Consider the following 24,166-nt stretch of genomic DNA (forward strand, 5'->3'; position numbering starts at 1 on the left):
TCAGTATGGCGATTTCTCAGAGAATTAGGAAACAATCTACCTCAAGGCCAAGCAATACCTTTTGAAAACACCCAAAGGATGCTCAATCATACCATAAAGACATGTGCTCAACTACGTTTAGAGCAGATTATTTTGTCAAAGCCAGAACCTGGAAACCACTTAGATCTTCCTCAACCGAAGAATGAACTAAGAAAATGTGGTACATTTACACAATGGAGCACTATATAGCACAAAAAAATGACATCTTGAAATTTGCAGGCAAATGGATGTATCTATAAAACATCATATTGAGTGAGGTAACCTGGACCCAGAAAGACAAATATCATATGTGCTCACTCAAAAGTGGCTTTTAGACATAAAGCAATGAAAAACCAACCTACAGTCTACAACCTCAGAAAACCTAGGCAACAAGGAGAACATAATGGATCCAAACAGGAAGGAGAAAAAGACAAGATCTCCTGAGTAAATTGGGAGTGTGGCAGTCATGGGAGAGGGGAGGAAGGGAGGGGAGCAAAGAAAAATGTTTAGCGCAATAAAAACAATAAAAAAACATCTTGATATATGTGTTTCTGGCATATGATAGTGACTCGGAGACCTTCATAGTGATAACTGCTAATGAAGTGTTGGGGGAGGCTGCTTGTTCGTTTCCTGGCCACCCAGACTCCCAAAATAATCACACAGAAACTGTATTATTTGCAATACTGTTTGGCCAATAGCTTAAGCATATTGCTAGTTAGCTCTTACATCTAAAATTAATCCATTTCCATTATTTTATATTTTTCTATGAAGCTCATGGCTTACTGGCAAGATTCTAGCTGGCAGCTCACATCTTTCCCCTCTGGCGGCTCCATGGCATCTCCCTGACTCCACCTACAGACATTGGCACTGCTGATCCAGACTTTTGCCTGAGAGGAAAGGCAGTAAGCACATGGGGACTTCAAAAATAATATGATTTTTGTGACTCCCAAAATGTATAATGGTTAAATTGCACCTAACACTCCAGGTTTTTGAGCTGTGCAATCCCAATAAAGCATCACCTGAATCAGAAGGCTTCCCCCCCCCACAGTATTTTTTTAATGATAAAAGTTAAATTCTAAATTGGTATTGATTTTGTGGGCAGCAAACGGGGTCTTGAAACAGCTCAGGGTAAAGAAAAGACTAGCTAGGGAAGAAAAACAGGAAACTAGTCCTAGCCAAAAACAAATCTCTATTACACAAGGAAGGAGAAAATAATATCCTTTTACAGCAATCATGTTGAATCCTTCCTCGAACACCAAAACTAAACTCATTTCAAACCCTGTAGGACACAATAGTCATCTGGGATCAAATCAGAGAAACAGCACCATCTGCTGGTTGTGTGTGCTTCCTGCAAGTCCTGGGATTGCAATTTGGCTACCACAGGATCAAGACAAAGTTGCCCACACAGTGGAGTTGTGGGTCTTAACTGACCCCGGATGGAAACACAGCTGGACTTTATTTCTCCTTATTACACACACCCTGCTAAAGGGGGTGTAGAATATTTCCAGAACTTGAATTATGTCGGATCGGAGGCATTTATGTTTTAAACTCAGAGATTCAATATTAATTAATGGGAACATAATTAAATATATTTACATTGTCACTTAAAAACAAGGGTACAAGTGTAAAACTATATAAAAGGTATATATGGTGGGAGGAGGGGGAGGGAAATGGGAGACTGGGAGGAGGGGGAAACTTTTTTTCCTTTTCTCAATAAAAAAACAATAAAAGGTATATGTATGCAACTAGAAATGAATTCTATATTATAATTGCTATTCCTTCTGGCTTAGTCCTCATGCTAGCCCTTAGTCCTATATTCCATGTGTAATATAGATTTTTTTTTTCTAGAACTAGGTTCCTGTGGCTCTCTTCCATAGCTTAAGTATTCCGTTGCTGTGAAGAGTCACCATGACCAAGGCAACTCTTACTAAAAAAGCACTTAACTGGGGGCTGGCTCAGTTTGAGAGGTCAGTCCATTATCATCATGGCAGGGAACATGGTAGCACAGGCAGGCATGGTGAGATAGTAGCTAAGAGTTACATCCTGATCCACAGGTGGGAATGCGGAGACATGGGCCTAGCATGGGCTTTCGAAACCTCACAGCCCAGCCCTACTGACACACTCCTGCAACAGGGCCACACCTCCTATCCCTGTCCTAACAGCTCACCGGCTGGGGACTGAGCATGCAAATCTATGAGGCCAATCTCACTCAAACCACCACACTATTACTACCTACTTATGACAGACTGATAGAAGCCATGGAGTCAAAAAGAATCTGCGTTCTTCTGTGGTCTCGTTGGTGGTGGTAGTTTTTAAGGACTTTTATTGTGGATTATGGTTCCAGAGGGAGAGCCCATAAAATGGCAGGGAGGTATGGCAGTCGGGTCCCCAGAAACTGCAAACTTGAAGGAAATCTCCTTCAAGGCACTGGCTCCAGCCCTTGACCAGCCTTGCCAAGTCCACTCCTGGACAAAGACACAGAACTGAAGTTCCTTGTGTGCTTTTATGGGGACCCCTGAGAAAGTTATACTCCCCAAACAGTGCCAACAACTGGGCACCGAGTACTCAGGGACCTGAGCCTGTGGGGAACGCTCCTCATTCAAACCACCGCATTCCACCCCAGGTACCCAGAAGGGTCCTGATCCTATCATAATGCAAAGTGCACTTAGCCCCACTTCAAAGGTCCCCATAGTCTTTCACTCTCAACACTGTTCAAAAGTCCCACATCTCTTAAGAAACAAAGCAATCCTTAGCTGCGTGTGATGAGCGTGGGCATGCATGGGGGTCTGTGCTTTCCTTCCACCTATCTGCGGGTCTTAGGCCTGCGTAGCAAGGGCCCTGACCTCTGAGACACCCCACAGTTCCTCTTTTGGTCTTTTTAAGTGTTGAACAAAGTTCTGTGCTCAGATATTGATTGACCTAGTATTTTAAAATGAAATCTACTAAGCCAAGAACCCAACAGACCATTAACAATGAGAAGGACATCAGTCACTTAAGCTCTGAGCAGCTGTTGTGTGCCTCGGGTCACAGATGGCCCAGAGACTGAACAAGCATGGATAAAATGAAATCCTTGTCTTCAAGGAACTCAGTCGAGTGGGAAGAGGGCAAAGCAAGTCAGCAGTTAAGAGGGAAATGTGTTCAGTGCTTCACAGCAGAGTCGATGGCTAGGAGAAGAGAGAGTATGTTCTATAGATGCAGCCCAGATGTTAGCAGGGCCTCTCAACATCTGGGAGAAGTGAGTCTGAACCTGGTGTACCAAGGTCCAAAGTCTTTGTCTTCATTAGGGTTTTTATTGCTATAAAGAGACACCATGACCACAGCAACACTTATAAAGGAAAGCATTTCATTGGGGCTGGCTTACAGTTCAGAGGTTTAGTCCATTATTGTCACAACGAGAAGCATGGTGGTGTGCAGGCAGACATGGTGGTAGAGAAAGAGCCGAGAGTTCTACATCTTGATCTGCAGGCAGCACAAGCAACTGTGTCTTACACTGGGTGAATCTTGAGCACATGAGACCTCCAAGCCCGCCTCCACAGAGACACACTTCCTCCACCAAGGCTGCACCTCCTGACAGTGCCACTCCCTGTGGGCCAAGCACTCAAACACATGAATCTCTAAGGGCCAATCCTATTCAAACCATCACAATCTTCCTTGATTCTGAGAGTGTCTCCAGCAGCTCCATGGCTTCTCTCCAACTCTGCCTTCTTCCTCCCAGCATACAGCCTAGCTTTCCTTGCCTACCTAAGTTCTTCCTTGCTATAGGTCCAAAGCAGTTTCTTTATTCATTAATGGTAATCACAGCATTCAGAGGGGATTCCCACATCACCTCCCCTTTTCTGTTTAAATAAAAAGGAAGGTTTTAACTTTAACATAGTAAAACATACAACAAAACAGGTTTCAAACAAGAATTACAGTTACAATATTTATATATACTTTATCTTTTATCATAACTAATGAAAACTATAACTATAAGTTCTTCAACTCCATCAAAGACTTCAGAAGGATATGATATTACCTAAGTAAACAGGAAGTGCATTGTCAGCAACTTCCAAAGCTCCAGAACTGACAAGACATCTCACTGCCTGGACAGTCACCCAAAGTTTTTCTGTACCGTTGGGGCATCCATCTTTCTTCTCTTGTTGGGGTTTCTGTCCAACCCAGTCCTACAGCCGTTCAGCCCCAAAGAAATCACACAGAAGTCTACATTAGTTATAAACTGATTGGCCCATTAGCTCAGGCTTCTTCAAGGCACTGAAAAAATTAAATTGAAGAGCATACTAGAAGACGGAAAGGCAGCCCATGTTTTGGTAGAATTAATATTGTAAAAATGCTTATATTACCTAAAGCAATCTGCAGATTAAATGAAATCTCATTAAAATCCAATGACATGCTTCACAGAACCAGGAAAAAGAATCTCAGTATATCTAGAAGCACAAAGGGCCCCAAACAGCTAAAGCTGTCCTCACCATAATAAATGATCTCCAAGCATATTACACAACCACAGTAAAAACAACGGAACCACGGTGGACCAGACTGAAGATCAGATCCAGAAATAAACCTGTAGTTACAGCTTTCCAATTCTTTGGTAAAACTATCAAAACTGCAGAGAAAAGACAAGCTGTTTTAGCAATGGTGCTGGGGAAACTGGGTTTCCATGCACAAAATCTATTTAAGATCAAAACCTGAAGTTTGTAAACTGCTAAAGGAGAGCACAGACCCTTCATAACCGGGGCATGGGCAGGAGCTTCCTCCCCAGGAAACGCATTTCGCAGCTCTAGGGCACGGCACGCGCTCAGCTCCCTGACAGGAGCCCAGGTCTACAGCCCTGCTGGGCTCCTCCGCACGCGCTTTTCCCAGTTCTATGGCCCACTCCCATTCCTCGTGTGCCTTCCCTTCCTTAGTCTCCATTTCTAAAAGCACCAACGACAAAGCCCGCATGCGCAGCAGAGGGCACCATCTTCAGAGAGAAGAGACAGCTTAAAGGAGGGAATCTTTGCCAACTTGTCATCAGGCAGTGAGTGTCCAGGATACACAGAGAACCACAAAAATTAAACAGCAAAAAACCCCTAAGCCCCATCAGCAATGTGCTAATGAACTACACAGACATGGTGGAAAGTGTGCCCGGGGGAAGCGGACCAATGCTGGACTCACCATGGACGGATGAGACAGTGCATCACCAATCACTGTCAACACTGAAGGATACACACGAGGAAACAAACAATTCAGCTTTTACTGTATTTAAATTGGCATATTTGAAACAAAGTTCACTGTTATAATTCAAATAATATATTATAATTCAAATAATTCTGCCAACTTTCAAAATTTTATGAAATTTTAAGGGTAGCAAAGGAACGTTACAAAGTAGTCCTTCATTTCACGGTAGGAGCCTGGTTGGTTACGTTCTGGAAAAAGAATGATGCATTTTCCCTTATCCTTTCCAGAAATGGGTCTGTAAGATTTAAATTGTCTCCAGAAAAATGCTGCCACTGCTTCAGCTGCGACATGGACAAAGGTCTCAGGGAACGGGACTTCTGGTGCTGAGGGCCGAGCTGACACTGTCTGGAGGTGACAGGGGCGTCCAGTGCGTCATCTGAAATAAGGGAACAACGAGACACCTTAGGACAGCATGTGCCCACCGCACAGTCAGCTAAAACAATCACCCTGTTTACAAACACTGATAGGCAGTTACTGTGCACTCAGTGAGTGCCCAGCCTCTGGCACACACCAAATGAATAATGTCACAAAGAAAGGCTCGTCAGTCCACAGTCCGTTATCTAAGCCCTATGGGAGAGAGTCGAAGGTGGAGTCACTTGTGAGCCCTGGGCTTGGGTACATAAGATCCTTGGTTCTATCTCCAGCACCAATAAATAAATGTCTAAGAGGTCAGACAGGTTTATAAAAGCAAATCTGGGCCAGAACTTATTCATAAATGTTCTGCAGCAGCAAGCACACTAAAAGACTGGAAAATGGCTTGCTATGAGAAGGGTCATGAAACTGCTGAGGAACTCATCAAGTAAGAGTCTTTAGGATTTTTGTATTCTTTCTGATTACATGGTTTGTGGATCTGCACGTGGGCATGTGCATGTGTGTGCAGGTCACACCCTACAGCTGGGATGACAGGCAGCCGTGAGACACCCAGGGACACTGATAAGTTCCCTGACACACTTGACTGTATGAAAACAGTGTGTAAGTTATAAGTCTATAACTAATTACACATCTGTAGTGTGGCGGGTAAACTATGATATTTTCATATAACAGAGGATAATGCAGCTGAGGGGAAGGGACCCACCTTCACCCAGCATATTGCTATTTCTAAAAACTTAGGGTGAGTTTATCGTATTTACATCATTTACACACCTCCAACTGCTTTCACCCCACTCATCCCCTGGAAACTTACGCGTCTTCTATAATAACTACTGTCGCACACACACAACCTGCTGAGTCCACTTAGTACAGCTCATGTGTACAGTGTTTAGGACTGAAAGAATATTTCTAAATAAATCATGAATAAAGAAGAAATAACAATAGGTAATATGAAATATGTCAAACTGGATGATGAGAAGACTACACATTAAATTTATGGGGTTTGGCATAGAAGAAAATTTAAAGGGTTAAAAATCATTTTAGAAAATAAGTTTGAAAGTCAGTAAGCCATGCCGGGCAACATGAGCAGTGGTGGCATACAACTTTATCCAAGCACTCCAGAGGCAGAGGCAGGCAGATCTCTGAGTTCTAGGACAGCGGGGGGGGGGGTGAAGAAGGGGCGAGGGAGGAGAGAGAGAGAGAGGAAAGAAAGAAAGAAAGAAAGAAAGAAAGGAAGGAAGGAAGGAAGGAAGGAAGGAAGGAAGGAAGGAAGGAAGAAAGAAATCATTAAGCCAAGAGTTCAACTGAAAAAAAGAGAAAAAGAGCATTACATTAAATACATTAAAACAGAAGCCCAAGCCTAGTAGATCAGGTCTAAATATCACTTGGGAAGCTGAGACAGCATTGCAAGTTCAAGGCTAGCCTTGGCAACTTGGTGAGATGATACTTCACAATAAAAAACTAAAAAGGTTATTGATCTAGCTCAGAAAGAGAAGCTTTCCTAGCATCCGTGAGATCCTGGGGTGAATCCCTAACTACCATAACAAATATAAATAAGCAAACAAATACCAGGAAAAGACAGACGTTGCAGTGCACACCTATAACCTTAGCACTTGGAAGATTGGGCCAGAAGATGTTACATTCCAGGCTAGCCTGGGCTATAAAGGGGAATCTGAGGTTACCCCAGGCTATATAACAAGAACTTGACTTTTTAAAAATATTTATTTATTTATTATGTATACAATATTCTGTCCGTGTGTATGTCTTCAGGCCAGAAGAGGGCACCAGACCCCATTACAGATGGTTGTGAGCCACCATGTGGTTGTTGGGAATTGAACTCAGGACCTTTGGAAGAGCAGGCAACACTCTTAACCTCTGAGCCATCTCTCCAGCCCAAGAACTTGACTTTTTTTAAAAAAAAAAAAAAAGAAAAGAAAAGGTTTTATGAAATAAACCAAAAAGAAAAAAGTACATAATAAGATCAAATGGCCATAAAGAGAAAAATGAAAACATTTATCTGAAGTTTTAAATCTACCCCTAAGGCAGGAGGATCCCTGGAAGATAAAGGTCAGCCTGGTCTACATAACAAACTTCAGATCAGCCAGAGCTACATAGTAAGACCCTGTCTCAAAACCTAAAACAGTAAAATAATCTACCTCCTAATAAATACATATCATTATAATTGAATTATAACTGAAGAATATGAGGAGTATGAGGAGTACAGCCGCTTCTTCTGAGCGCCTCTTAAAGTCTGGCCCCGTTATAAGCAAATCTTACATGACTTAAACAAACAATAGGTAATTCCACTAAGCACAGGATTTTTATGGCATTGTAATAAAATGTAAAATGTTTTCCTTACTCTGAAGCCACCCTACCAGGCATATTTGCTACATAAGTTAATTTCTTCAACAACAGAGTCAGAGATGAAAGCAAGAGGAGAACAAAGTTCTATTGAACACTTCTCTAGCACCCACCCCCCAGCCCCAGAGACAGGAAACCCTGAAGGTTTCCAGAGACAATCTGGCTGCCTGAGGAAACCAACACAACTCACCAGTGGGACCCTTTCCGCCTCCACACTCGCAGCCAAGCAGGTCATGGGTCACACACGGTGAATCTTCGTGTAGCGTGAACAAGTCTTTAAGCTCCTCTACCGAGAACTGGATGTGTTCAGATGACCTGGTCAGGTCGACAACCGCCCCCGAGAGGCCTTGCTTACTGATCTGCCTTTGGTAGATCTTTTCCTCGATTGTACCTGGGGAGCAAACACCCATGAGGTTCCTTTCTGGCATCTACTGTTTGTGACGGGTAAAACACATCTACTACTTATTATCTGACGAAAGAATACATTCCAGATACCGAAGCACAAGCTAACAAAAGGAAAACTCTAAGGAGATACATTTTGTCACATGAAAGCTCTTTACCTGTAGTCAGGAGTCTGTAGATATGCACAGGGTGTTTCTGCCCATCTCGCCATACTCTGGACATAGCCTAGACAAAACAAGAGTTCTGAGTACAGCAGAGACTCATGGCCCTTGCACATGAGCAATTTTCAGGATTATATTTACCATACGGAATTCTGAATTTCACTAAAGCTCAAAAAAAAAAAATAGGATGCCAGCAAGCTCAACAGGTAAAAGCAACAGCTTGACAATCCCAGTTTGAGGCCCAGAACCTACAGTGTAAGGGAGAACAGCTCCTGCAGCTGTCCTCTGGCCTGCACAGACACCAATGCATGCATGCACTGTCCTCCGGCCTGCACATACACCATCGCATGCACTGTCCTCCGACCTGCACACACACACACACCATCGCATGCACTGTCCTCCGACCTGCACACACACACACACACCATCGCATGCACTGTCCTCCGACCTGCACACACACACACACCATCGCATGCACTGTCCTCCGACTTGCACACACACACACACCATCGCATGCACTGTCCTCCGACCTGCATACACACACACCATTGCATGCACTGTCCTCCAACCTGCACACACACACACACCATTGCATGCACTGGCCTCCGGCCTGCACACACACACACCATCGCATGCACTGTCCTCCGACCTGCACACACACACACCATTGCATGCACTGGCCTCCGGCCTGCACACACACACACCATCGCATGCACTGTCCTCCGACCTGCACACACACACACCATTGCATGCACTGGCCTCCGGCCTGCACACACACACACCATCGCATGCACTGTCCTCCGACCTGCACACACACACACCATCGCATGCACTGTCCTCCGACCTGCACACACACACACACCATCGCATGCACTGTCCTCCGGCCTGCACACACACACACACCATCGCATGCACTGTCCTCCGACCTGCACACACACACACACCATCGCATGCACTGTCCTCCGACCTGCACACACACACACACCATCGCATGCACTGTCCTCCGACCTGCATACACACACACCATTGCATGCACTGTCCTCCGACCTGCACACACACACACACCATTGCATGCACTGGCCTCCGGCCTGCACACACACACACCATCGCATGCACTGTCCTCCGGCCTGCACACACACACACACCATCGCATGCACTGTCCTCCGGCCTGCACACACACACACACCATCGCATGCACTGTCCTCCGACCTGCACACACACACACACCATCGCATGCACTGTCCTCCGACCTGCACACACACACACACCATCGCATGCACTGTCCTCCGACCTGCACACACACACCATCGCATGCACTGTCCTCCGGCCTGCACACACACCATTGCATGCACTGTCCGACCTGCACACACACACACTATTGCATGCACTGTCCGACCTGCACACACACACACCATCGCATGCACTGTCCTCCGACCTGCACACACACACACACCATCGCATGCACTGTCCTCCGACCTGCACACACACACACACACCATCGCATGCACTGTCCTCCGGCCTGCACACACACACACACCATCGCATGCACTGTCCTCCGACCTGCACACACACACACACCATCGCATGCACTGTCCTCCGACCTGCACACACACACACACCATCGCATGCACTGTCCTCCGGCCTGCACACACACACACCATTGCATGCACTGGCCCTCTGTACATCTTCGCCCTGGGTTCAGCGAGGGAGGTTGAGCTTGCACGGAGGCATGTGAAGTAGCTACAGGAGTACCATGCAGCAGTGAGATGGGTATCCTGATAAAACATGGCAGCCAAGATGCAAAGAACCAAGTACAGCCTGGGCACGGCGGGACTAGGCGACTAATAAACCCTTGCAAATCCCAAAGGGCATCTGTGACCGCTTTGGGCTTTCGGTGCTGACAATGACACTGTGCAGTAAAGGGCTGGTGTTTAACCTTCTGCACGCCCCCAAAAATGGCTCTCGCTGAAGAGTGACAGCAACACGCATGGGGACAAGAGATCTAGGCCCTCATGTCCTTAGTCCATGACGCCTGCTGCTGTGTTCCTCTCACTAACAATGAAGCATGTGGCTGTCCCTCACCCTCACCAGGTACAGGACAACATCAGCAAGCTCAGCCATCAATCTCTACCACAAACTGTCTGCTGATATAAAGCTTACGAAAAAAATCCCTTAATTTGTGAGGTAAGATTTCAAAGAGTATCACCCCCAACACCAACAAACCAGAGGCCACTTAAAGAACCAAGAAAATGCCTGTTTTCTCTGTGACAGGCAGCCTGAATCCTGAAGTCAGGGTTATTCTCTTTCCCTCAATTCTTTTCTCTCCTGCTGAAACTTTAGTCTGTAGTCAGTGCGGTTTTCATTTCTCCAAACATCCTTCAACTTCCCTTGTATGAAATATCACACTTCACGTGGTATGATCTGACTGACTCTGGAGGGACTGAATAAATCCATCAGACTGTCCTGGAGGCACGTCCACGTCCACAGAACCAACTCCCAGCAAAGACCCTGAACGGCAAACCTTGGTGCCTGCTCACCAGTGCCGTTCAGACAGCTCTGCAGGAGGGACGTGCGGAGCGTATGTCTGGTCCCTCGTGGACTCCTCATGCATCTGCTGATCTTCGTGTTCTTGTAAAACTGTAACTGTGAGTAAGCTGCCTCCTCAACCCTCTGAACTCATGGCTGTCTTAGCATCCCATGATGAAAATACCAACTAGGAGAAAAATCTATATGCCGAAAACCTCAAAATACACCAAAGTAGACTGTGTGCTGAGGAAAACCTTGGTCTTCTTCAGTTTCCTAAAGTTAATGCTGCAGACTTACTGCAGTCTATACAAATGGCCCAAGGGTCACGAACACCCTGCAAGCCTGTTGCACAGTGTGACATGAAGCCTGGTTGTGAACTCTCAGGTTGAATAACAAGCTTCCATTTCTTCATACAGAAAACATGGGCTTCATACATGCACACGTGGACATGTTGCGAGAATTAAGGAGATGGCAAACGGAGAACAGTCAGCAGGTGCCTGACACAAAACAAGAGCCCCATACCCAACAACTATTTACGCATCACTTGATTTCCTAGGCATTCACAGTGTAGACTTGATGCATAAACATTCCTACCTGGATGTCAGTAGCTGGGTTCCAGTCAATATCATAGAGAATTAAGTGAGATCCTCCAATAAGATTAAGTCCCACACCACCAGCTTTGGAACTTAATAAAAAAATAAAATCAGTAGAGTATTTACTGTTGAAACTATCAACAATCTGCTGCCTTTGAGACACTGGTGTCTGGCCATCAAGTCTTGCACAAGCATATCCATGACGCCTGCATACATGTTCTAGAATATTCAGGGTTTGTCTGTAGTTGGACACCAAAACCACTCTGTCAACCAAAAACAAAACTTCGTTACATAACATTTTAAGGCAGTATTTTGATCTTTTGTTTCTGAGTTAAAGGGAAATAGCAACACCAATATGACAGAAGGAGCAGCAATGGCAGGCAGAGTTAGGAGCAGCTGTTAGCCACCGAGTTGTGTGCAGGATGGACTCTTAACCACGAGCCATCTCCCTAGTCCCTGCCTTAAAACCTGCAGAGGCTCCTCGAAAGGAAGGAGCTCAGGGTATCAGGTACACAGAACCCTAGGTCTCACCTCCACGTGAGAGGGCGACTGGCAAAAGTAACCCAAGGCAGGGACTGCAGAGGCAGGGCACGGTGGACAGTACCACGGGGGCTGGTGCAGGGCTTACTTTTCAGTAGGACGAAGTTCATGGATGGCCGCCAGGAGCTTCCCCAGCACCTGCAGTTTCCCAGACTCGTTCTCAGAGAACTGGAGAGGGTCGTAGCCGGCCGGGAACACGGTCAGCAAGCCTTGGCATAGGTTCCTCTCTTCATTTTCTTCACTGCTTGAGCTACATTCTTTTCCCTGTTCAAATGGGAGTTAACACTGGCTCATGGCTGCTGCTTTATTAAGGAGGAAGCCCAGCTAACCGTGAGGTCAATCTTTCCAGGTCATAATTACCATTTTGGAAGCAGCCATGCCTCCCGCAGAGTTCTTGGCCCTTCCCAAACCCTGACCCGTCCTATCAATTCTTCTTACTCCCTATCACTGTCCCCTTTCCTCCCTATCACGTTTTCCCTTGATTTGTAGGTGGCTCACAGCATCTGCCAGATGACAAACTCAAACAAGCACAACAGTTGCCTGAGCCATGAGTCATATCAGTTTCTTCATAAGAGCAATGACGTCACCAGGCAGTGGTGGCACATACCTTTAATCCCAGCACTCAGGAGGCAGAGACAGGCAGATCTCTGTGAGTTCGAGTTCAGCCTGGTCTGCAAGAGCTAGTTCTAGGACAAGCACCAAAGCTACAGAGAAACCCTGCCTTAAAAAAAACAAAAAGAAAAGAAAGAAAGAAAGGAAGGAAGGAAGGAAGGAAGGAAGGAAGGAAGGAAGAGAATGATGTCATCAATAAGCTAAAATTTTAAATTTTATCTTATAACACATTTTGCTTATAATCCCAGGATTTGGGGTGGGGGTATGCTGATATTGAACCCAGGACCCTATTTTACTAATAGACTCTGGTTACTTTATTCCAAGCACCTCTGAAATTCTTCCCTAAAAATGTCTGGTTGGCACAGAAACACACAAGCTGAGATGAAAGTGACTCAGTGACAATCCCCTTTAGGCTAAATGCTCAGGGGTGGCAGGTCTCTTCCTTCCTCTGAAACCGTGTTCAGACCACACCTCTGTCTGCCTGGAAAGCTTCCTCCCTCTGCTGTTATCGCAATTCTACAGAAGGCCGTGTGCTGACTCAGAGCCCTTTCTTCTCTCAGGGTCTCAGCTTACAGACCGTCTGGCCTGCAACTCCCTAAGTAGACAGAACTCCGAGATTAAAGACGTGGCTGCCAGGCCTGCCCAGTCCTTTTCCCACACTGGTCCATCCCGGACCTTATTTCACTGAGTAATTGCTACACACATGTTTAAATCCCCTTATGCCCATGCATGCTATACCCTAATTTTTGTACTAGACAAATCTTTCTGGGCATATTTAATTGTAATTTGACTATTCACACATGCATCCAAAATATACTTAGGTCAAGTCATTTGACTGAATATCTATACTACTTGAAGAACTTGTATCAGGTTAGATCTACATAAGATGCCTATAATCTGAAGAGGTCTTGACCCAGGGTTTAGTTTAAATATTTGAATATGGTTACACCATAAAAAATTTATATGGGGTAGACACACCACATTTATATACCACATACACACACACACACACACACACACAGAATATGCAAAAACTTTCTAAATTAAGTAATATATTCTAAGCCATCATAATTTCTTCCTTTTAAGGAAAAGTTTTTGGCTTCTATTCTTACCTGGGCATCAGGCCCAAACAATTTCATGTTTATCACTGTATATAGAATCTGTTTCTTAAAATTTGCCTAATAAATTATTATAACCCAGCCTTCTGCAGAATTACCTAAAGTTCATTTCTATGACAAATTAAGGAAATAGGACCCCCATAGGATGAACATGGAAAATTCTGTAAGAACACTCCATTTTTTAAGTATATAATTAATGATCTCATATATAAGCTAGTGCCCAAAGTATTGTTTAGAAATGTTTTTATTGGGGAACATATTTTGAGTCACTATATAAAGAATTGAATAAAAGTTTTCCTGGATGAGATGGAAATATCATTAGTGATTACTGTACAACTTCTTTAACCAGGCGTTCTGCTAGGTTCTTTCTATGATTTCTTGTTAAAATGTCACAATGAGCTAATTATTAGCTCCACATTCCAGATAAGAAAACCAATGCTCACAGATACAACTTAAGTCCCAAATTTGCCAAAGTTCCAAAGGAAGAGCAGGGAGCAGTGGTGCATGGCCATCACCCAGCTGCTGGGAAACAAAGGCTATCAGAGCCAGGATCTAGGGTCCTGCTCAGCTACACATGAAATCAAGGCCAACCTGAGCTGCAGGAGATGCTCTCAGAGCAAAAGAACTACGGGTATAACTGTAAGGAACCAGCCCTAATCTCCGAAATCCTTGCCATGCCTTAATATTGCCTTACAGTCATTAAATATGCAAACAGTTGGCTCAACTACATCATCATCCAAATTCACACCTATAAAAGGAATCTAATCTGGGAAATGTTCTAGAATAAGATTATACATAAATATCTCTGAGTGCCTGTTTTCCTTTTCTCTGTGCAGCCCTGGCCATACTGGAATAGGGACGGGAGCTGAGCACAGTAGCAGGTGCTCCTGGGCCCGGCCATTCCGCCGGCTGAAGCGGGAGAGTCACTAGGGTCTCTGATACAATGCCAGCCATGGCTAAACAGCAGCCACTGTGCCAGCTGAAGTGGGAGAATCACTAGGGCCTGGGATGCAATGCCAGCCTTGGCTAAACAGCAAGAAAATCCCCTTAACAGAAAAGGAAAGACAGTAAGCATTTATTCCAAATAGCTTATGAAGAATAAACAAAATAAAACCAGAAAAGCAGTTTATTCTCAGTATTAACAACTATCAGCTAGTACTATTAATAATACCAAAATGTGGTTTTCTCAGGGTGGAGAGTATAACATTATTTTTGTTTTGTTTATGTTCTGCAATAGAGTCTTACTCTGTAGCCCAGGCTGATCCCAAAATCAAAGCAATCCTCCTGCCTCTGCCTCCCACATTGTGTGTATTACAGGTGTGCACACCATACCAATTTTGTTTATTTTCTTTTTGTGAATTTTCCAAATTTTATGCAAAAGTCATGTCTTACTTTTATAAAAAGAAAAATAAATTATTTTAATAGTTAAGTTCAGTATTTGTTAGTATCTCACAAAACCTACGAAAGGCTGAGACACAGGAGCGGCTACTGAGCATATGAAACCTTCCCAAATGCCAGGGCTGAGCACAGCCGGCCTCCTGGCACTCCCACGCCACACCGCCCTCATCTCAGGCCTGCGTTTCCATGCATATGACATACCTTTACAGGGCGGAACAAAAGGCAAGGGTGGTTGCACAGTTTCTTTAGGGCCCCTATGCAGACGAGGTGATTTTCTGACAGTCCTTGGAGACAGAACCTGATGGACTGAGAGCTCAGCAGCTCCCGGTAGAGTTCAACCTGAAGTGCCCCTGGGCGGCAAAAGACAACACTCTCTATCTTAGGGGGAAGGTACTTATTGATGACTTCCTGAGTTCTTCTGAGGATGAAAAGGCCAGTGAGGCCAGTGAGTTCAGCTGCTCTTCTCTCTCCTAACTCTTTTTCTTCCTATGGGAAAAAAGAGCATACTTAAAAAGTGATATGCAAAAAAATGCCTGTTGTTATGGTTAAATTGAGCATTAAATATTATATAATGTTAAACCAGATCAATTATTTCCATCACATTTTATGGGGAGAAAGGGGTGGCTTTTGAGACAAAGTCCACCACATAGCTGAGGCTAGCCTGAGACTCCCCGCATAGCACAGATTTCTGGCCCTACCTCCAGAGTACTGAGATTACAAGCCACATGGGACCGTCCTCCCCCAGAAATGAAATGCAGGTACGGGACAGAAAGCACAACCACCATAGTGGTAGTCTAATCAATAGCAGAATATACGCAGGGCCCTCTGTTTAAGTACTAGCCCTGGAGGAAACCAAGCAAAAACCCATCACAATCTTTCAAAAATATATACCTTTTATTAATTCTTTGAGACTTTCACATACACATACAGTGTATTTTTATCATATTCTCCCCCTACTCCTCCCTCCATCTCCTCCCAGATGAATCCCAAGTCCTCACACCTCCCAACTTCCTAAATGTTTTTTATGAGCCACTGTGGAGGCTGGAATAAGAATGGCCACTGAAGATGTTGGGGGTGGGGTGGGATGGGGGTAAGGGGAGATGGGGAGAGAAAAGGTAGAAGGGAAGGAGGGGGGACTTGGGGAAACAGGAGGATCGGGATAAAGGAAGGTTGGATAGGGGAGCACGGAACCCCATTTCTTAGTTAAAGGACCCACTTTAGGATGGGCAGGAGACTTGACCCTAGAGGGGATCCCAGGTGCCCAAGCTGAGGCCCCCAGTTAGTTCCTTGGGCAGCTGAGGATAGGGAACCTGAAATGACCCTATCCTAGAGCAATACTGACGAATATCATGCATATCATCCTAGAACTTTCATCTGGCGTTGGATGGAGATAGAGACAGAGACCCACACTGGAACACTGGATAGAGCTCCCAAGGTCCCAATGAGGAGCAGAAGGAGGGAGAACATGAGCAAAGAAGTCGGGACAACGTGGGGTGCACCCACCCACTGAGACAGTGGAGCTGATCTACTGGGAGCTCACCAAGGCCAGCTGGACTGTTACCAAAAAAAGCATGGGATAAAACTGGACTCTCTGAACATGACGAACAATGAGGGCTGATGAGACGCCAAGGACAATGGCACGCGGTTTTGATCCAACGCAATGTGCTGGCTTGGTAGGAGCCTAGCCAGTTTGGATGTTCACCTTCCTAGATATGGACGGAGGGGGGAGGACCTAGGACTTACCACAGGGCAGGGAACCCTGACTGCTCTTTGGACTGGAGAGGGAGGGAGAGAAAAGTGGGGGGAAGGGGAGAGGGGTGGGAGGAGGGGGAGAAGAATGGGAGGAGGGGGAGGGAAATGGGAGGCTGGGAGGAGGTGGAAATTTGGTTTTTTTTTTCTTTCTTTTCTTTATTCTCCTTTTATCAATAAAAAAAAGGAAAAAAAAAAGAATGGCCACTGAAGGCTTAGTATTTAAATGTTTAGTCACCTGGGGGTGGCACTATTTGAAAGGATTAAAAGGGTTAGGAGGTGCGGCCTTATTGGAAGAAATGGTCACGGGGATCAGCTTTGAGGTTTTAAAAGTCCACACTAGGCCCAGTGTCTGTCTGTCTCTCTCTGACTCTCTCTGTCTCTGTCTCTGTCTCTCTCTCTGTCTCTCTCTCTGTCTGTCCCCTCTCTCTCTCTCTGTCTCTCTCTCTGTGTCTCTCTCTCTGTCCTCTCTCTCTCTCTCTCTCTCTCTCTCTCTCTCTCTCTCTCTCTCTCTCCCCTCCCCCCACCTGTGGATAAGGATGCAGCTCTCATCTTCTCCAATACCATGACTGTCATGCCTGATGCCATGCTCCTGATTTGATATGATGATAATGACTAAGCCTCTGAAACTGTAAGGCAGCCCCCAATTAAATGTTGTCTTTTATAAGAACTGCCATGGTCAGGGCTGGAGAGATGGCTCAGAGGTTAAGAGCATTGCCTGTTCTTCCAAAGGTCCTGAGTTCAATTCCCAGTAACCACATGGTGGCTCACAACCATGTGTAATAGGGTCTGGTGCCCTCTTCTGGACTGCAGGCATACACACAGACAGAATATTGTATACAAAATAAACAAACAAACAAACTGCCATGGTCATAGTGTGCTTCATAGCAACAGAACAGTGGCTAAGCACCCACCAACTTCAGTTTTCTACCCACATACTCATTTTTGTGGGCCATCTACTGGAGCATGGTGGACTTACTAGAGGCCACATTCTTAAAGGAAACTGACTGTCGCTCTCCCAGAAGCCACCAACTGTCATTAGCTTCTCAGCTAGAAGTGGAGGCTCATGGGCCCCTCCAAAATGGAATCTGACTGAACTGATCTTGGACAGAAACCAAGGCTGCTGTAGCCACTGGCACAACAGTGTTTTGCTCTGATCCTCCCTGGCATCTGGCTCCTATGCTCTTCCCATTCTCTCTTCTGCAACAGTTCTTGAGCCTTGCAGGGGGCTGTGTGATATAAACGTCCCATTTGTGACTGAGTACTCCACAGACATGTATTCTTTGAACTCTCACCAGCTGTGAGTTTCTGTGTTAATTACTAGCCACTGTACAAATAAACTTCTCTGAGGATTGGGAGCTGTACTAATCTACGGTATAAAGATAAGAGCAGAAGAAAGGTACTCACTCATAAGTGATTCTTAAACATAAAGCAAAGAAAACCAGCCTATAAATCACAATCCTGGAGAACCTAGACAGTAAAGAGGACCCTAAGAGAGACATACATGGATCTAATCTACAGGCAAAGTAGAAAAAGACAAGATCTCCTGAGTAAATTGGGAGCATGGGGACCATGAGAGAAGGTTGAAGGGAAGGGGAGAGGCAGGGAGGGGAGCAGAGTAAAATGTAGAGCTCAATAAAATCAATTTAAAAGAAAAGAAAAAAAGAACAGAAGAAAGTTAGATACTATGTCCACTTAGCAGAATAACACTTGGAGTCTCTGAGCTCCCAAGGAGAGGCTCTTGGCCCCATTTACAATGCCAGGCATGTATTTCCTCCTGTAGAACAGGCCTTACATCAGCAAGCACCCAGTTACTGCTGCCAGGTCTATGCTGCTCCTGCGTCCGTGAGATCCTGCACACCAGTTGTTACTGTAATCACAGGACTCACAACAAATAAGACTTTTGACTCTTCCTCTCCCAGGAGTCTGCACAGAACCTTTCAGTACAAGGAAAGCTTCCTGGTCAGGGACAACTCCATTTCTCCATGTCCTGCGATCAAAGAGTGTGGTCTTATCCTAGGCATAGGGTCTTAACATCAAGTTCTGATGGACAACCAAGAGCAATAGCAATAACCAATATTTGGGGGGATTTCCAGACACCTTTGACCAACAACTCATGAGGAGACATCTCAGAAAGATGATACCAGGCTCTCTTACACACTCTAGGCTTATGAAAGGGAGCTTTATACACTGTTTATGACAATTATGCTCGTGTGTGTGTGTGTGTGTGTGTGATATAGAATATATCATTAAGCCTTCATATGACAGTTGTATGATACACATCTTTAAAATCATCAGCAAGAATGGACGGAAATAGAAAACACTATCCTGAGTGAGGTAAGCCAGACCCAAAAAGAGGAACATGGGATGTACTCACTCATATTTGGTTTCTAGCCATAAATAAAGGACATTGAGCCTATAATTCATGATCCTAGAGAAGCTAAATAAGAAGGTGAACCCAAAGAAAAACATATAGGCATCCTCCTGATGAAAGGCGATGAAAGGAGACAGAGACAGAGACCCACATGGGAGCACGGGACAGAAATCTCAAGGTCCAAATCAGGAGCAGAAGGAGAGAGAGCACGAGCAAGGAACTCAGGACCGCGAGGGGTGCACCCACACACTGAGACAAAGGAGATGTTCTATCGGGAACTCACCAAGGCCACCTGGCCTGGGTCTGAAAAAGCATGGGATAAAACCGGACTCGCTGAACATAGCCAACAATGAGGACTACTGAGAACTCAAGAACAATGGCAATGGATTTTTGATCCTACTGCACGTACTGGCTTTGTGGGAGCCTAGGCAGTTTGGATGCTCACCTTACTAGACCTGGATGGAGGTGGGTGGTCCTTGGACTTCCCACAGGGCAGGGAACCCTGATTGCTCTTCGGGCTGACGAGGGAGGGGGACTTGGTTGGGAGAGGGGGAGGGAAATGGGAGGCGGTGGCAGGGAGGAGGCAGAAATCTTTAATAAATAAATAAATAACAAAAAAAATCATCAGCAAGGCTCAGGGAACTTCTCACAAGACCAGGGAGAAAGACTGTAAGCTTGAGGTGGGGACAGCAGAGCGAGCCAGTGTCTTCTGGGCCTGACAGGGCCACAGCACCCATGGACTCCATGGGCTCACAGCAGCCGGGCTGCAGAGAACACATAAGGGCTGCGCTCATGGTCTGCGGGAGGGGACCCAAGCCCCAGCTGGGCTGCAGAGAACACATAAGGGCTGCACTCATGGTCTGCGGGAGGGGACCCAAGCCCCAGCTGGGCTGCGGAGAACACATAAGGGCTGTGCTCATGGTCTGTGGGAGGGGACCCAAGCCCCAGCTGGGCTGCGGAGAACACATAAGGGCTGTGCTCATGGTCTGTGGGAGGGGACCCAAGCCCCAGCTGGGCTGCAGAGAACACATAAGGGCTGCACTCATGGTCTGTGGGAGGGGACCCAAGCCCCAGCTGGGCTGCGGAGAACACATAAGGGCTGGGCTCATGGTCTGTGGGAGGGGACCCAAGCCCCAGCTGGGCTGCAGAGAACACATAAGGGCTGCACTCATGGTCTGTGGGAGGGGACCCAAGCCCCAGCTGTGCTGAGGAGAACACATAAGGGCTGTGCTCATGGTCTGTGGGAGGGGACCCAAGCCCCAGCTGGGCTGCGGAGAACACATAAGGGCTGGGCTCATGGTCTGTGGGAGGGGACCCAAGCCCCAGCTGGGCTGCGGAGAACACATAAGGGCTGGGCTCATGGTCTGTGGGAGGGGACCCAAGCCCCAGCTGGGCTGCAGAGAACACATAAGGGCTGCACTCATGGTCTGTGGGAGGGGACCCAAGCCCCAGCTGGGCTGCGGAGAACACATAAGGGCTGGGCTCATGGTCTGTGGGAGGGGACCCAAGCCCCAGCTGGGCTGCGGAGAACACATAAGGAAGGGCTGCTGCGCTCATGGTCTGTGGGAGGGGACCCAAGCCCCAGCTGGGCTGCGGAGAACACATAAGGAAGGGCTGCTGCGCTCATGGTCTGTGGGAGGGGACCCAAGCCCCAGCTGGGCTGCAGAGAACACATAAGGGCTGCACTCATGGTCTGTGGGAGGGGACCCAAGCCCCAGCTGTGCTGAGGAGAACACATAAGGGCTGTGCTCATGGTCTGTGGGAGGGGACCCAAGCCCCAGCTGGGCTGAGGAGAACATATGAGGGCTGCACTCATGGTCTGTGGGAGGGGTCCCAAGCCCCAGCTGGGCTGCGGAGAACACATAAGGGCTGTGCTCATGGACTCAGAGAAGGGCATGGGGCCATCAGTCCACAAGGGATTGGCAGGGCAACAGTGTGTACTGATATGAATGAAATACATTGTATGCAGGTATGAAATTCTGAAAGAATAAATGAATTTAATTTACTAGCACAGGAGACTGTTGAAACTTTCAAAATCATTATACACTGTTCATTACATAAATGTATATTTTAAGTCAAAACATAATATTAATAAAATATATGCTTAAATTCTTTTTTTTTTTTTTAAGAGACGGGGTCTCGCTATGTTGCCCAGGCTGGAGTGCAGTGGCTATTCACAGGTGCGATCCCACTACCGATCAGCACGGGAGTTTTGACCTGCTCCGTTTCCGACCTGGGCCAGTTCACCCCTCCTTAGGCAACCTGGTGGTCCCCTGCTCCCGGGAGGTCACCATATTGATGCAGAACTTAGTGCGGACACCCGATCGGCATAGCACACTACAGCCCAGAACTCCTGGACTCAAGCGATCCTCCTGTCTCAGCCTCCCGAGTAGCTGGGACTACAGGCGTGCGCCACCGTGCCCGGCTTAAATTCTCTATAGAATCCTTTGAGCATACAAAAACTTGACAGAGAAGTTTAAACATATCCTTCATATAAATATTTATTCCCATATATAAATACTCTCCTTACATTTTAAGAGTTTAAATTTTGTTACAAATGTAATAAAGCTTTTAAAGAAAAGATAGAAACTATAGCTCTATACAGAACTATCAGAAACCTAAAGTCTATTTTAATCTAGCAGAAACAGCTACTTTGAGCTGGTGAGATAGCTCAGCAGGTACAGAACACTGACTCGTGTATAATCCCAGGAACCCATCGTCCTCTGAGCACACACGTCTGTAGCATGCATGCTGCACACAATGCAGGAAAACTCCTGAACGCGTCCTCTGAGCACACACGTCTGTAGCATGCATGCTGCACACAACGCAGGAAAACTCCTGAACGCGTCCTCTGAGCACACACGTCTGTAGCATGCATGCTGCACACAATGCAAGAAAACTCCTGAACGCATCCTCTGAGCACACACGTCTGTAGCATGCATGCTGCACACAGCACAGGAAAACTCCTGAACGCGTCCTCTGAGCACACACGTCTGTAGCATGCATGCTGCACACAATGCAGGAAAACTCCTGAACGCGTCCTCTGAGCACACACGTCTGTAGCATGCATGCTGCACACAATGCAGGAAAACTCCTGAACGCGTCCTCTGAGCACACACGTCTGTAGCATGCATGCTGCACACAACACAGGAAAACTCCTGAACGCGTCCTCTGAGCACACACATCTGTAGCATGCATGCTGCACACAACGCAGGAAAACTCCTGAACGCGTCCTCTGAGCACACACGTCTGTAGCATGCATGCTGCACACAACGCAGGAAAACTCCTGAACGCGTCCTCTGAGCACACACGTCTGTAGCATGCATGCTGCACACAACACAGGAAAACTCCTGAACGCGTCCTCTGAGCACACACGTCTGTAGCATGCATGCTGCACACAACACAGGAAAACTCCTGAACGCGTCCTCTGAGCACACACGTCTGTAGCATGCATGCTGCACACAACGCAGGAAAACTGAACGCATCCTCTGAGCACACACATCTGTAGCATGCATGCTGCACACAACGCAGGAAAACTCCTGAACGCGTCCTCTGAGCACACACGTCTGTAGCATGCATGCTGCACACAACACAGGAAAACTCCTGAACGCGTCCTCTGAGCACACACGTCTGTAGCATGCATGCTGCACACAATGCAGGAAAACTGAACGCGTCCTCTGAGCACACACGTCTGTAGCATGCATGCTGCACACAACACAGGAAAACTCCTGAACGCGTCCTCTGAGCACACACGTCTGTAGCATGCATGCTGTACACAACGCAGGAAAACTCCTGAACGCGTCCTCTGAGCACACACGTCTGTAGCATGCATGCTGCACACAACGCAGGAAAACTGAACGCGTCCTCTGAGCACACACGTCTGTAGCATGCATGCTGCACACAACACAGGAAAACTCCTGAACGCGTCCTCTGAGCACACACGTCTGTAGCATGCATGCTGCACACAATGCAGGAAAACTGAACGCGTCCTCTGAGCACACATGTCTGTAGCATGCATGCTGCACACAACACAGGAAAACTCCTGAACGCGTCCTCTGAGCACACACGTCTGTAGCATGCATGCTGCACACAACGCAGGAAAACTCCTGAACGCGTCCTCTGAGCACACATGTCTGTAGCATGCATGCTGCACACAACGCAGGAAAACTGAACGCGTCCTCTGAGCACACACGTCTGTAGCATGCATGCTGCACACAACACAGGAAAACCTCAAGCTACTGGAATGAAGCTTGGTGCAAAGAGGGAAGATTCGTTCTGGCTCATCTTGGATCCTCCAGTGTGTACCTCTTAGCCTTTGATCTACTTGCAGTGTTTAAAGTGTGTGTTATATTAGGCTGGGTGTGGTGGCACTTGCCTTTGATCCCAGCACTTAATAGACCCAGCAGATGGACAACCTGGTCTAGACAGTGAATTCCAGGCCAGTCTGGCCTAGATAAAAAAATCCTGTCTCAAAAACAAAATCATTAGGTCAATAAGTAACTAACACTTCTTATATACTATACCATGAACATTTTCCATGCAATTATTAAATATTCACATAAGTCATTATTTTACACTAATTCTGAATTGTGTAAAATGCTTAATAAAAATATGCTGACAGATTACCTTTATAATTTAACTTCTCTAGAACAAGATGTAGCACTGGAGATGCTGATCAATTTTTAGACTGCTTCCTAGCATATAAGAAGCCCTCGGTTTGATCCACTTCAC

General features: G+C 46.3%; 1 protein-coding gene across 2 annotated transcripts in view; it reads right to left on the reverse strand.

The window, feature by feature from the left end:
• Positions 1–5,229: 5,229 nt before the first annotated feature.
• Positions 5,230–24,166, reverse strand: part of Rad54b (RAD54 homolog B) — a 67,358-nt gene continuing 48,421 nt past the window's right edge. Inside the window, exons 9-14 of one of the 2 annotated variants that reach the window (XM_075966964.1) lie at positions 15,514–15,798; positions 12,273–12,448; positions 11,646–11,907; positions 8,523–8,589; positions 8,153–8,353; positions 5,230–5,608 (exon numbers count right to left, since the gene is read on the reverse strand). In XM_075966964.1, the coding sequence (XP_075823079.1) occupies positions 5,388–5,608; positions 8,153–8,353; positions 8,523–8,589; positions 11,646–11,907; positions 12,273–12,448; positions 15,514–15,798 (1,212 nt within the window). In that variant the 3' untranslated portion in view covers positions 5,230–5,387. The remainder of the gene's footprint in view (positions 5,609–8,152; positions 8,354–8,522; positions 8,590–11,645; positions 11,908–12,272; positions 12,449–15,513; positions 15,799–24,166) is intronic. The other variant, XM_075966963.1, reaches the window with a different exon arrangement.

This window comes from Microtus pennsylvanicus, chromosome 3, assembly GCF_037038515.1.
Source record: "Microtus pennsylvanicus isolate mMicPen1 chromosome 3, mMicPen1.hap1, whole genome shotgun sequence".
Classification (NCBI taxonomy): Eukaryota; Metazoa; Chordata; class Mammalia; order Rodentia; family Cricetidae; genus Microtus; species Microtus pennsylvanicus.